This window comes from Balaenoptera musculus, chromosome 5 (genome assembly GCF_009873245.2).
Source record: "Balaenoptera musculus isolate JJ_BM4_2016_0621 chromosome 5, mBalMus1.pri.v3, whole genome shotgun sequence".
Lineage (NCBI taxonomy): Eukaryota > Metazoa > Chordata > Mammalia > Artiodactyla > Balaenopteridae > Balaenoptera > Balaenoptera musculus.
In genome coordinates this window covers 72,094,726-72,108,657 of record NC_045789.1, presented here as the reverse complement: position 1 = coordinate 72,108,657, position 13,932 = coordinate 72,094,726, and the positions used below count along the sequence as shown (strand labels likewise).

General features: G+C 40.1%; 1 protein-coding gene across 1 annotated transcript in view; it reads right to left on the bottom strand.

Annotated features, from left to right (window-relative positions):
• Positions 1-13,719, bottom strand: part of KCTD8 (potassium channel tetramerization domain containing 8) — a 268,146-nt gene extending 254,427 nt beyond the window's left edge. The window contains exon 1 of the mRNA XM_036852051.1: positions 12,688-13,719. Within this exon, the coding sequence (XP_036707946.1) occupies positions 12,688-13,636 (949 nt within the window). The 5' untranslated portion in view covers positions 13,637-13,719. The remainder of the gene's footprint in view (positions 1-12,687) is intronic.
• Positions 13,720-13,932: the final 213 nt, after the last annotated feature.

Genomic DNA, 13,932 nt, shown 5'->3' with positions numbered 1-13,932 from the left:
CTTCATTTTAATTTGACTTTAGGATTTCTTCATGGAGAATAGGCAACATCTATATAAGTAGTATAGCAAAATCTAGACTCCTGAATAGACTTCAAGAGATAAAATTTCTCAAAAAGGGAGTGAGGTATGTTGTAGAAACCAGAAAATTTTTCATTTTCAATACTGAGTTTATATCTAAATAGGCAATTTCAACAAAAGGTCAAGATTAATAATAGTGTCACATTTTTCTAAAACAAACTGGTCATTATTCAACCACAATTCAGAGGGCAAAAGTTTTTTAATTGCCAGCAGTGGTCATGGAGTCATACTGATGCTCTCCCTAAACACACTCATGTGCATTCACACACACACACACACACACACACACTCATGCCTAGATTCCTGTGGTCAGAAGTTAGAGATATAACTAACTAACTTTGGCCATTAGTCTTTGGCCATGAGTAGGACCATTACTCAAAGGCTCACAAGTGGTGCATTGCACATCTACAATACACAACCTATTGTATTGCTATACAACTAGACCCAGTAAATGAAATCTAGAGTTAAGCAATGTGCAAACCGCACATCTGTATGTCATGGTCCTGATCATGAAAGGCAGGAAATGTGTTCGTCATTGTTTACCACCACATCTTCAGCACCTAACAGGCTGCTTTGTATATAATACTGATTATGAATGCATGAATGAATATAAATAAACTAAAAAAGACATATGACTCAGTAGCTTAAAATTAATCTAATCTGGATTTCTCTTAGTTTGGTAGTCTTTATATTTCTGAATGTTTCTTTAAACATCATTAAATTATTTTCTATTTTGGTTTATCACAGGATACTGAGTATAGTTCCCTGTGCTATACATTAGGACGTTGTTGTTTACCCATGCTAAATGTAATAGTTTGCATCTACCAATCCCACCCCTATTGCTTTTATTTAAAAAAAAACTTTTTAACATCTTTATTGGAATATAATTGCTTTACACTGTTGTGTTAGTTTCTGCTGTATAACAAAGTGAATCAGCTATACATTAAATAAGATAGTACACGAAAAGGTTTCACCCTAAATAAATGTTTTGTTAACATCAATATACTCAACACATTCTCTTTAAGAAATGACAATCTGGGCTTCCCTGGTGGCGCAGTGGTTGGGAGTCTGCCTGCTAATGTAGGGGACACGGGTTCGAGCCCTGGTCTGGGAAGATCCCACATGCCGCGGAGCAACTGAGCCTGTGAGCCACAACTACTGAGCCTGCGCGTCTGAAGCCTGTGCTCCGCAACAAGAGAGGCCGTGATAGTGACAGGCCCGCGCACCGCGATGAAGAGTGGTCCCCGCTTGCCGCAACCAGAGAAAGCCCTCGCACAGAAACGAAGACCAAACACAGCCAAATAAATAAATAAATAATAATTTTTTTAAGAAAAGAAATGACAATCTGACACACTAGAACAAGAACAATATCCTATTTTTATTCAGCACAGATTACTTGGAACATATTACTTATGGAATTCCATGGAGGTAATATGAAAAAAAAAGATCAACTTCTACCATTTTCTACATGAAAAATGAAGCACAGAAAAGGAAAGTTAAGCACAAAATAAAACAAATATGCATACTAATGAAGGTTAAGATGATAGTCCGAAGACTTCTATTGCCAACTCTTTCTTTTTTCTTCTAAAAGTCAGGAGCAACATTAGAAGATTCATCCCAAAAATCACCATATAGATTACACCAATAATTTGTAATAACCATGCTTGCTTCCTCCTGCCACTCACTATAAAGTTGCCACGGTAGCAACTTTTCCTTGACAAAAACAGAAGTCACTTTAGAATTATATGAATGAGTCCTTACCCTCTACCTGCAAAGAGATGCAGCCTTTGCCAACCAGAAGAAAGAGGTCAAAATATTGGAGAATTATCTCTGAATGGCTGCCAGCATCTCCCTTAGCTCTCTATGCTTTCTTCAAATATCTGGACTTTTAGCAACTAAAAAACATACTCAAAATGTGTAGAGTAGTTTCAATAGGAGCTGATTGAGTTGAAAGCTAACATAGTTTTCCTAAAATTGTGGAGATAAGTATTTAATCCAAAACCTAGCCTGAAATTTTTTGGCCAAATGCCCAAACTCTAAGCAATGTTTGAGTCCCTGGCCCCGTGACAATGTGTTCTCTTGCATAAAACTGCTGAAAATCAAAGCTAAAAGCCTTCAACAGAAATATAAATATAGAATGTGATTAAGAGGTGCTCTGCCTCAATACACCCCATCGTTTGAAACAATAACTGCTGAATACCAGTATTCCTGTTAATTGTGTCAAAACTGACCAGTGACCAGTGCTAGATCAGGAAGAATTCATTTTTTTCCTAGACAATGAAGAACAAACTAGAATAAACTTATTTTAATAATATGTTACAATTAATTTTATACTTAGTAGGTCAAGTTTTTTTTAATTTCACTAATGATAATGGGACCTTTTCAGAGCAATTCTGAATAGGTATTGCTATCAATTTCCTCAAAAAAAAAAAGAAGAAATTTGGTACTATGAATTGATAATGTAGAGAAGTGGGAATATATAGATAGATATATGTTTTGAGGATATTAAGTTAGTAAGTGACACTAACTAACATATATTGAGCAATTAATTTACCTGTCTGATAGTCTTCTAAGTGTTTTATATGGATTACTTCATTTAATCCTCATAATAAACCTACGAGATGAGTATTACTGTTTCCCTCACTTTTCCTTCAGGAGGGAGATTAAATTATTTTTCCAAGCTCTCAAAGCTAGAGCCAGAATTTTTCAAGGAATCTGACTAAAAAGTAGAAAATCATTCATAGTGTTCAAGCTTTTTGCTTGTTGGGAGTGGGGACCAAGAGATTCTGGTATTGTCTCTTTCTAAGCACAGTATTCCTCTCCCTAGTCTCCTTGTATCAGACATATTAGACACGTCTAATTATACAAGATGAAAGGAAATGGCAATATACTGTGGATTCCATCTATGCTCAAGGGTTTTGTTATTATAACTGGTGCAAGAAATGGAACTAGCATAACTGAATGGTGAAATCACTTACCATTCTGGTGAGCTGGAAATCAACACTATGTATATATTTTTATTCTTTTGTTGTATTTAACTCATTTTCCCCCATGTAAGTAGGATTTAATAAGACAATGATTAAAATATGGTAGAAATTACATTCCACGTTTACATTCCAACTGCTGAACAAGCACTGGACTAAGTTTAGCTGGTGAATGAAGCGATGTGCTGTTATTGCGAGCAAAGTTGATTTGTTTTTATGAACTACCTTGACACAAGGTTAATAAGTAAAACTGATATTGTAATATGGATCATGAAACAGCAATACCTCTTAAGTGTATTTCAAGATACCTTTTAAAAACTAGGAGTAGAGATAACAAAAGAGTTCACTGGATCCTCACATCTGCAAACTCCTACCAGTACAGCCAGATACTTCCTGAACTTATGTTACACCACGGCAGGCCCTGACCATGTCTGGAAGCAGCAGTCACTACACATTCTAAGATGTTCTGAAAGGCAAGTGGTTGCAGGTAGGTTGCAGCTCAGAGCATCTGCCTGACATCTTTCATACGTTAAAAAAAAAGGGGTGGGGGGCTTCCCTGGTGGCGCAGTGGTTAAGAATCCACCTGCCAATGCAGGGGACACGGGTTCGAGCCCTGGTCTGGGAAGATCCCACATGCCGCGGAGCAACTGGGCCCGTGAGCCACAACTACTGAGCCTGCGCGTCTGGAGCCTGTGCTCCTCAACAAGAGAGGCCGCGACGGTGAGAGGCCCCCGCACCGCGATGAAGAGTGGCCCCCGCTCGTCGCAACTAGAGAAAGCCCTTGCACAGAAACGAAGACCCGACACAGCCAAAAATAAATAAAATTTAATTAAATTTAATTTAATTAAAAAAAAAAAAGGTCAGCTAATTTTTGATGCCTTCTACTCTACCAATCATTTAAGTATAAATAAATAAATAATTGTGTGTGTGTGTCTGTGTGTATTTTTACCATCCTAACAACTTCATTTATAACATTATTTGAAGCTGTCCCGTGTTTTAGTTAACATTTCAGTTATTTTCATTCTTTATAGGTGCCTGTGCAACAGCTTCTCATGCCATTACTCTGCCTCTTAATACACCAAATAACTCCTCTATAACATAATTCAGTATTACATAAAGCTTACTGTGATCACCTTAAACACAAGGTCTCTGTCATTCACATTAGCATGTCTTGTCGCAAGCTATAGCCTGGTAATTGCTCAATAGGTGCAATTTAAATTGAAGTGAAACTAAATCTCAATTCAATAACTACGTTTGGTAGAACCTGCACATCGCTGGGTTCATTTGTTAATTTGTACTCTCATTCAAAAAAAGAAATATTTACTGAGTCTTAATGTGACAGTAGCCACTGAACTGGGGGATGAAAAGACCAAAGTGAACTTGGTGGCCAACTCTCAAGGAGAAAGTAGGCCAGTGTGGAAGGTCAATATGAAAAGAGACAATTATATGATCCAGCAATCCCACTTCTGGATATATATCCAAAGGAAATAAAAACAGGATGTCTAAAAGATATCTGTACTCCCATGTTTATTGCAGCATTATCCACAATAGCCAAGATATGGAAACAGCCCAAGTGTCTGTCAGAGAATGAATGACTAAAGATGTGGTGTATATATACAATGGACTAATAGTCAGCCATAATAAAGAAGGAAGAAGATGGATGGACCACGGGGCAGTATGTTGGTGAAAAAAAAGCCAGACAGAGAAAGACAAATGCTGTATGATATCACTTATAAGTGGAACCTTAAAAAAAGCCAAACTCATAGAAACAGAGTAAAATGGTAGTTACCAGGGGGCTGAGGGGGGTGGAGGAAATGAGGAGATGTTGGTCAAAGGGTACAAACTTCCAGTTATCAGATGAATCAGTTCTGGGGATCTAACTCACCGCATTGTGATTATAGCCAAAAATACTGTACTATATACTTGAAAGTTGCTAAGAGAGTACATCTTAAATGTTCCCACCACAAAAAAAGAACTAGTAACTATGTGAGGAGATGGAAGTGTTTGCTAACACTATAGTGGTAATCAAATTGCAATATACACGTGTATCAAATCAACATGTTAACTTACAAAATGTTATATGTCAATTATATCTCAATAAAGCTAGGAAAAAAATAGGATACAACAAGAAAGAAAAAAGAGAGAGATAGTTACATGCTTAGGAAATGCAATGAAGGCCTTATACGTAGCATACTAGGAAGAGACAGGGAAGTGTGGGAGCTAAATGCAGAAGGATTCTACAGCAAGGGGTCACTCAGTTACGACATGACTATGGTACCGGGAGTGCACTAAAAAACCAATGAGTTAAGAAAATAAACTGTAAACAGTATAAACTCAGTATAAAATACTCATATATTTTGCTTTTGAAAGTGCAAAATACAACTAACCTTACAGGATAATTAGGTTTCATGACATGATCCCTTGCAGAAACGAATGATGAGAAGTATACAGATGCTAGGCAAAGGACACCTTACATTCAAGTCAGCAGCTGGAGGTTCACCATTACCCTTAGAACTTACAGTTAACTTACCTATGGGAGTGACTTTGAAAACCTGTGAATAAAGTTATTCTCATCTTTAGGTAAGTCCTCGCAAAGCCTTTTAGAATCATCTCCATTAGAGAAGCTGCCAGCTTGTCTTGCAGGATTGTGGCTGCTAAGTGCTGACGATACCCTGAAGTTAATTCAAAAGAGGCTTTAAAAACAATAACTGTAATGAAACATAGATTGAAGGGTTACCTAAAGCACTACTTTCCAATTACTTCAAATGTATAGATATACTTCCACAATACTTTAAGCCTTCAAAAACACCAAAAGCCAATAATCCCAATACCCAGGAGATATGTGATACCTTTTTGGACCTAATTATAGCAAGTATATAATTTAAAGGCATTAACCAATATTTAGGGCCAATAAACTATATGTAATTAACAAAATTGATTTCAACCAAAATACCTTCTTCATTTTGTCACCTTCTAAGAACATACATAAAACGTGTTATATTACACAAGGTAAAATGAATTTTCTGCAGAAGACTACCTTAACACTGTTTAAATTTGGTCAGTCTATCAAACCTGTAGATACTACTTGTTCCCCCAAAAGAGTGGTAAGCTGAGTCAAATGGTTTATTTTCTTGAATTTAAAAAATATCCATGAATGTGGTAGCCTTAATCATTAAAAGTTAACCCTTTCATCAAGTAAAGACATAAAACGTATACAATTGACTCTTGAACAATGTGGGGGCTAGGGGGTGCCCACCCCTGCTCAGTAGAAAATCTGCTTATAACTTTATAGTTGGTCCTTGTATTGGAGGTTCTGCATCCTCAGATTCAACCAACCTCAATACGTATTATTCGAAAAAAAATCTGCTTATAGATAGACCCTCGCAGTTGTTCAAGGGTCAACTGCATTTACTGTATTCTTAAGGAAATTTAAAATAGATTAAGAAAAATTGGGTTCATTCATATACAGCTCACACTACCCATTTCTGCTTAGAGAGCTAAGTTCTAGGTACTCGTAGACATTGAAATATATTTGCAAAATTGATTGCATGAAACAGGCATTACTTTTAAATATTTAAGAGTAAGGGCTGGGCTTCCCTGGTGGCGCAGTGGTTGAGAATCTGCCTGCCGATGCAGGGGACACGGGTTCGAGCCCTGGTCTGGGAAGATTCCACATGCCGCGGAGCGACTAGGCCCGTGAGCCACAATTACTGAGCCTGCGCGTCTGGAGCCTGTGCTCCGCAACAAGAGAGGCCGCAACAGTGGGAGGCCCGCGCACCGCGATGAAGAGTGGCCCCCGCTCGCCGCAACTGGAGAAAGCCCTCGCACAGAAACGAAGACCCAACGCAGCCATAAATAAATAAATAAATAAAATTTAAAAAAAAAAAAAAAAAGAGTAAGGGCTTCGCAGTAAGGCAGAACTATTCTAGTTCCAGCTCAGCCGCATACCAGCTCTATGACCTAAGGATGTTAACTTAACTTCTCCAAATCATAGTTTCCTAACTGAAGTATTAGGGAACTAATGCCAAGCTGATGGAATGTTAAAAAAGTAAAAGTAATGGCTATAAAACATTTATCACAAAACTAGGTACATAGTAAATGTTCTTTTTATTACACATACTGTACTTTGAAAAAATCAACTCTTTTCTAAGCTTACAGGGAAAATATTCAACACCAATATTTATTTATAATACTGTCTGTGGCAAAGGACATGTATTATACTTTTATCTAAGATGTCAATAAAAAATTCAATGTCTTGTGGGAAATGTCACTAAATGTATAACTGCATTAAATGTATAAAGCCAAAGTAAAGATGGCATATAAACCATCTACATAGTATCACCATAACTTTCAAAAAGTATATCTGTCAGCTTCATAGGATTAGAACAAAGACTGGAAGGAAATGAGTCAAGATTTTATTAGCAGTTACTGGTGGCAATTTTTTTAAATTTTACTTCTCTTTTATAAAATTCCTAAAACTGCACATATTACTTCCATTATCAAAAAAGGGCTGCATTTGAATAAGCTGACAATCATTTTCACATTTTAAACTAATTGACCCAATAACTTATAACAATAGGTAATAATTGTTGCTAATTTCATACATATTATTTCTCTTTTTCCAAAGAGATTTTTTTTCTTTTTAACTAAGGCACACAGACACACTCATTGTGAGTTCTTCTACTCTAAGCTACAAAAGAGAAAGAACTTGCCAAATAAGGCTTGTAGCGCCATTGTCTTTTTGCTTTATTATATGCTTGAGGATTGACCCACACAAAGCTGTAGAAAGGGTGGCAGAGAAAACTAAAGCCATAACACTATTTTAAAAGATCAAATTTAGATACAGTACTATGCCAGACATAAAAGTTTAATGCCCTTAAACAGTAACCAATGCCATGGCATGGCTTCCAAACATTTTGCACTCCAAGGTTTTTGTCATTTTCTGTCTGCCTTATTACTGCAAATATTGTATTTGCATGAAATAAGAATCTTGGTGTTTTACAAAGTTATCTGTTCCGCGTCGATTCAAAAGTCGTTCAGCCATGTGGCTGCAGAAGAAATTTTTCCATGATAATTATAAAAATAACTAGTAAGTCTCCAAGAAGAACCAACTTTTAAAAAAAAATAAGAAGGAACAAAGTTATTTTCCATAAAACAGTGTTCGGTGATAAAAGTAGAAGTATTTTTGGACTAGAAAATAATATATAATTTTAAAGGTATGCATCTAAATAGAATGACTTTTTAAAGACGTTTCTTAGAAAGCTTTTAATGCAACAGGCCTGCTAACACAGGATTGAATAGCTGTTGGAATATTTTCAACTCAACTAGCTTTCTTCAACCCAACACAGTGAAATAAATCAGAATATATTTGAAAGAGTGTATATAAAAATCCATTAAGACAGATTAGAATTCACAGTCCAGTTCAGTAATAGCATTAGGTCCTATATCTGGCACTCTCATACATCACAACAAAAAAGGCTGTACCAAATTTAAGGAATATCAAATGCACCTAGACAAATGTATACTTTCACACCACATATTATTCAACCAACACAGAATGCAAAACTCAAAGCACTATAAGAGAAGAGCAGTGAATCAGTACTACCTTTCTGTAAACACACTGTTTATGAGAAATAAAGGGTATATATGATGCTCATTTTAATTATGGGTAGTCTACATATCACATTCCAAGCAGATAGCTATTGTCTATGTAATACAATGCCAACACAAAATGCCTTTTTTCGTCTCTGAGATATTGCTAAAAAGAGCCACAATTACACTTAACAGACACCCCCCAAAAACCAGAAAACACAATAAATCACTGTTTTCCTTCAAGAAAGGACAATCTATCTTCAGTACTAGTAGAGTAATATGGAATTTAATAGTACTAGTATATGTTGCAGAGTCTAAAGTCTTGATAAAATTATGAGTTATGACTGATAATAGATCAAAGTGTCCATGTAGCCAAATGAAGCTGATATTAAATCTTTAATAGCCTGTATATAACCTTGAGTATTAGAACCCAATGATGTGGATACAAGTACTTAAGAAGATATGAATCTAGCTCAGTGTCTGTGAGAAAATATTGCCAAAGTTTCAACTCCTAATGGAGAGTATTAAAACACTTCTTGGCCCTGAATCAGAAAAGGGTTCTGTTGGAGTTGATCCAAAAGAACTAACTGGAGTGTGATTGGCAAACCTAGGGGACTCGAACTTGGCCTGAAAAATCCAAGTTCCAGGGAAGAATTTGGTTATTAAATTGGCAGCTTCAAACTTCTGAAAGTTTATTATGCTACCATTTAATTGCAAAATAATTTTCTAATTAACTTTACAACTAAATCAACTATACTTACTAAAAACAAAATTTAAATTTAATACTGACAAGAAAAAGTCTTTACTATAATTGTTAACAGCTAACATTTTTTAAGCTTTTATTATAGGTCAAGCACTGGTCTAAGCACTTTACATGTATTCTCAAATTCTATAAAATTTGTACTATAATAATCTCCATTGCACAGGTGAGGAAACTAAAATAATTTAGTCAAGATCACGCATTTGGCAAATAGCAGTGTCTGGGATTACTGAACCATTTGCCACTCTCCTCCCATCTCTACAGAAACTCAGGGGTGAAGCTGGGTGCAGAGGTGGGGGAGTGAAGAGCTGAAATTGATGCTCTAGTGTATAAACCAATTCTACAATTTTCAGAGCGGCTTCAAACTACTAAGTTCACCTTTAAAAGGTGTTAAAATGACTGATACATGTTATACATTAAAAAAAATGTTTTGAAAGAACTGTGTCAAAGGAGAAATAAAAGATAATAAGGCCCACTCTGCATCTGAAATGGTGGACAAACAAGTTCATCTAATGATTTTGTTTTTATGAATAACACTGGTAGTCTTTTAAAAATAGAGACTGCTAAACAAGATAACTACACTCTGAATAGTTAACATTATTACCTTCACTAAATAGGATGGAAATACAATGAATTTTCATTCACCAATGTTAAATGGAATCCCATACAAAATAATTTGTGAAAATGTGCTGCAAGCTATACAAAACATTAAGTAGATGTATATATAACAGTGTTCGATATAAATCTTATATCACAAATAAAAAATGGCAACCATATTTGGTTGGTCAACTGGAATACCACTTCAAAAGAACCATATTTAATCTGGAATTTTGTATTTTCCCCCACAGGATAATCAATGAAAAAGGCTTTGAGTTGTTTCCTTAGATTTCTGGGACTTTTATCAATGAATCTCAGAACTCATTTGTTATGTGAATACTCTGCAAGTCATTATTCATAATATATATATTTTATTTTCTTTCACTTCTTCTAGCTCCAGAAGTGAAATATCCTGAATTCTAAGCATCTCTCAAATCATCTTATGACTTAAATTGGCTGAGTTTCCAACTTCAATACACTATTTTATGAGCATTTTTCATAATTTAAAGACAACCTGTATTATTTCTTCATAATCAAAGTAACGGACATTTTCAAGTCCGCAAGTTTCTAGGGGAAAAAGAAAGACCAGAACTGCGAAACATTCCAAAATTCAAGAACCTTAACTGCAGAACACTTATGCTTACATCTTCTCTAACAAAAATCACTAACCACTAAAAATCACTAAAAAAAGTCAAAAGTTCATTTCCTCTCATCTTCTGAAATGCTTGGAAACATATCTATGTTGAAATGACATAAATGTTTAAGATGTGAAGTGTCAATAAACGTCCCTTCCTTTGGGTGGCTTTTCTGACTATTGATCTTTTTACTGTGTAACAAATAATACTTTCATATAATTAAGAATAAAAAATCTTATTAGATTTTTTATTGAAATATAATTGATTTATATTATTGTGTTAGTTTCAGGTGCACAGAAAAGTGATTCAGTTATATATATATTTTTCAGATTATTTTCCATTACAGGTTATTACAAGATATTGAATATAGTTGCCTGTGCTGTACAGTAAATCATTTTTGCTTATCTATTTTATATATAGTAGTTTGTATCTGTTAATCCCAAACTCCTAATTTATTCCTCCCCCCTTTCCCCTTTGGTAACTGTAACCTTTTTTTCTATGTCTGTGAGTCTGTTTCTGTTTTGTATATAGATTAATTTGTATTATTTTTCAGATTCCACATATAAGTGATATAATATTTTTCTTTCTCTAAGAAAATTAGATTTTTATCTACCACTTCAGTGGACACTTTCTTTGCTTCTCTGTTGAAATGGTTTTCTTAGGAAAACCAGCACTATTAAAAAAGACAACCTAACACTAAGTGTGCTGTGTTTTGTCACCCTTACCTCCAAGGTTACTAGAATACACAAATGAGCAACTTCCAATCAATCTCATGCCTGTGCAAAGAGAGGTCCTTTCCACTTCCCCAGTCAAAATAAAGTGCAAAAAATTGCCTGGATCCCAAACAGTTAGTGAATTACTTAATAAATAAATACAATTAAAGCTGGACTTATACACAGGCTGTCAATGCTACTCTCCCTAACACTACAGGCAAGGTTTCAATTTTCTTGTGTCTTGAGAAAGAAAAAACATTTGCCAAATGATGTTCCTGCCCCCATCCCAGATGGCTTTCCATTTGTCCACATAGCTCTCTAGTTGCGGCCCTCCTCATTTTATAAACGTCACTGAGAACTGTCCCTGCCCCGGTTCCCCATCCCCCAAGCCCCAGTGCTAGTCGGTGGAGTTCTTGAACATGACCCACAGAACCCCCCCCCACCGCCCCCGCCGAAGTGCGCTACAAAAAGCATTGCGCCAGATGCTTTCCAATCCTCTCCCTCGTTCTCTCAGTTCAGAAAATCACTGCATTTATTCCCCCTGGGAAAGTGGATTCAATCCCTCATTCGCACTGAAGGCGCCCAGAAAGGGAACACAATCACACACACGCGCGCGCGCGCACCCACAGGCGCGTATACACCACTTCCCTTCCTCATGTCCAACTCTGACAGCACTCAGACCACCAAAGCCCGTTCCCTCCACCCTTCTCTGTCCAAAACCCCTAACAGTTACAGAAGACAACTGGCGCGAGAGAAATCTGAGGTTTCTATGGGTCAATGGAAACCTCTTTCCCCCCGGGCCCTTGAGGGGCTTTGGAGGCACAATCGCCACTTCTCTTGTTGCCCCTTTCCGAAACCACCCATAATTGAATGAATGCTCCAGCGCCGACCCGCACCAACCGGAGGTAAACCCGGCGTGAGCCGCGGTACCTTGATGCCAACCCGCCCCCTGGAGGGACACGACTGGGACCCACATAAGTTGACCCCCGGGAGTCCCACGGAGACAGAGGGAAGGAAGGGGACCTACGCGCCCAGCCTTGTGCCCCTGTCTTTTCCCGGCCCTCGGTAGTAGGAAGGAGTCCAGAGGCTCCAAGAGCTGGGCGGGGCGAGAGGGCAAGATGAATAAAGTTAAGAAAGAGGACTGCTTGGCAATTGCGTGCTCCTGAGTTGCTGAAAAGGGGAGCCAAAAGGGAGATCGCAAGGCACGAAACCATAAATCGTGTCTGCCGCGATAGGGGAGGCACACAACGACACCGGACGCGCTGGAACCCGCCGCGGGTCGGCAAGGGGGCGGGGAGAACTGGGAAATTCGGAGAGCGCGAACTTACGGAAGAAGATGTACTCCGTGTAGCTGCTCCAGATCTTGTCTTCGCGGTACTGGTTGACGAAGGCGGCGGTGCCCGAGGAGTTACACGCCACCATGTGGAAGCCGGCCTCAGACAGGCGATCGAACGCCTGCTCCAAGTAGGTGAACTTGAGGTAGAAGCGGGACGTGTACTTCTCGGGCGGCCGGTCGGGGTCGCGGCTCTCGTTGAGCGTGTCACCGAAGACCTCCTTGGCCAGCGCGATGCGTCCGCACACCATGATGCGCGCCACGCGCCGGAACTTGGCGTCCGCCTGGTTGTCACGGACCGTGGTGTAGGAGCCTCGGTAGCCGAGCGTGAGGAAGCCGGAGCGCTTGTCCGGTGCGCCGCCAGCCCCGTGCGCTCCGGGACCCGAGGGCGCTGCGGCCGCCGCCCCGCGCAGCAGCGCCTCGCTGCTGCCCTGCGAGATGTTGTCCTCCAGGTCGCTCTGGCAGCCCTCGTCGTTGAGCGAGTTCTGCTTGGTGACCTTGGGCGACAGCAGCTTGACCAGGTCGGTGAGCTGGAAGTACTCGGCCTCGCGCAGGAGGCGCTCCTTCTCGGGGAAGTGCTCCGGCAGCGCGAGCTGCTTGTCCCGCAGATAATCCAGCACGTACCTGAAGAGGAAGCCGTCCCGGTCGATGAAGAAGCGCGCCCGGCTGTCCCTGGGCAGCTCGCCCCGGCGTCGGGCGCCGCCCCGGGGGCTAGAGGGCGAGAACATACTGGCCAGAGTGCTGTCCGGGACGCTGAGCAGCGTCGAGTGCTTGGTCACATAGACCTGGCCCCCTACGTTCAGCTCTACCACCTCGGGGAAGGGCGAGGGCACGCAGGGCCCCGGGGCGGCGGCTGCCGACGCGCCGGGCGAGCTGGACGAGGAGACCATCTCGCTAATGGGCAGGATGGTGCCGCCGCCGCTGCCCGTGTCCTTCAAAGCCATGGTCCGCCCCGCCGCTGGGCAAGTGACCCTGGAGAGCCGCACTTTCTCCTTCCCGAAACCCGCGCCCTGCACCCCCGGTGGCGTGCCGCTGATGCGCCCTCGGGCCGGGCGGCACGTTTCTCCGGCCGAGGAGGCCCGGTTCAGGGCTCGGGGCAGCGGCGGCGGCGGCGGCGCCCGGGCTCCATCGAGGGAGCGATGTGCAGGACAGGAGCTCTGCGGGCGCCGCGGCGGCGGCGGCGGCGGCGGCGGGGCGAGGAGGAGCGGCTGCTCCTTTGGGGGCGACGGCGGGGAAGTGT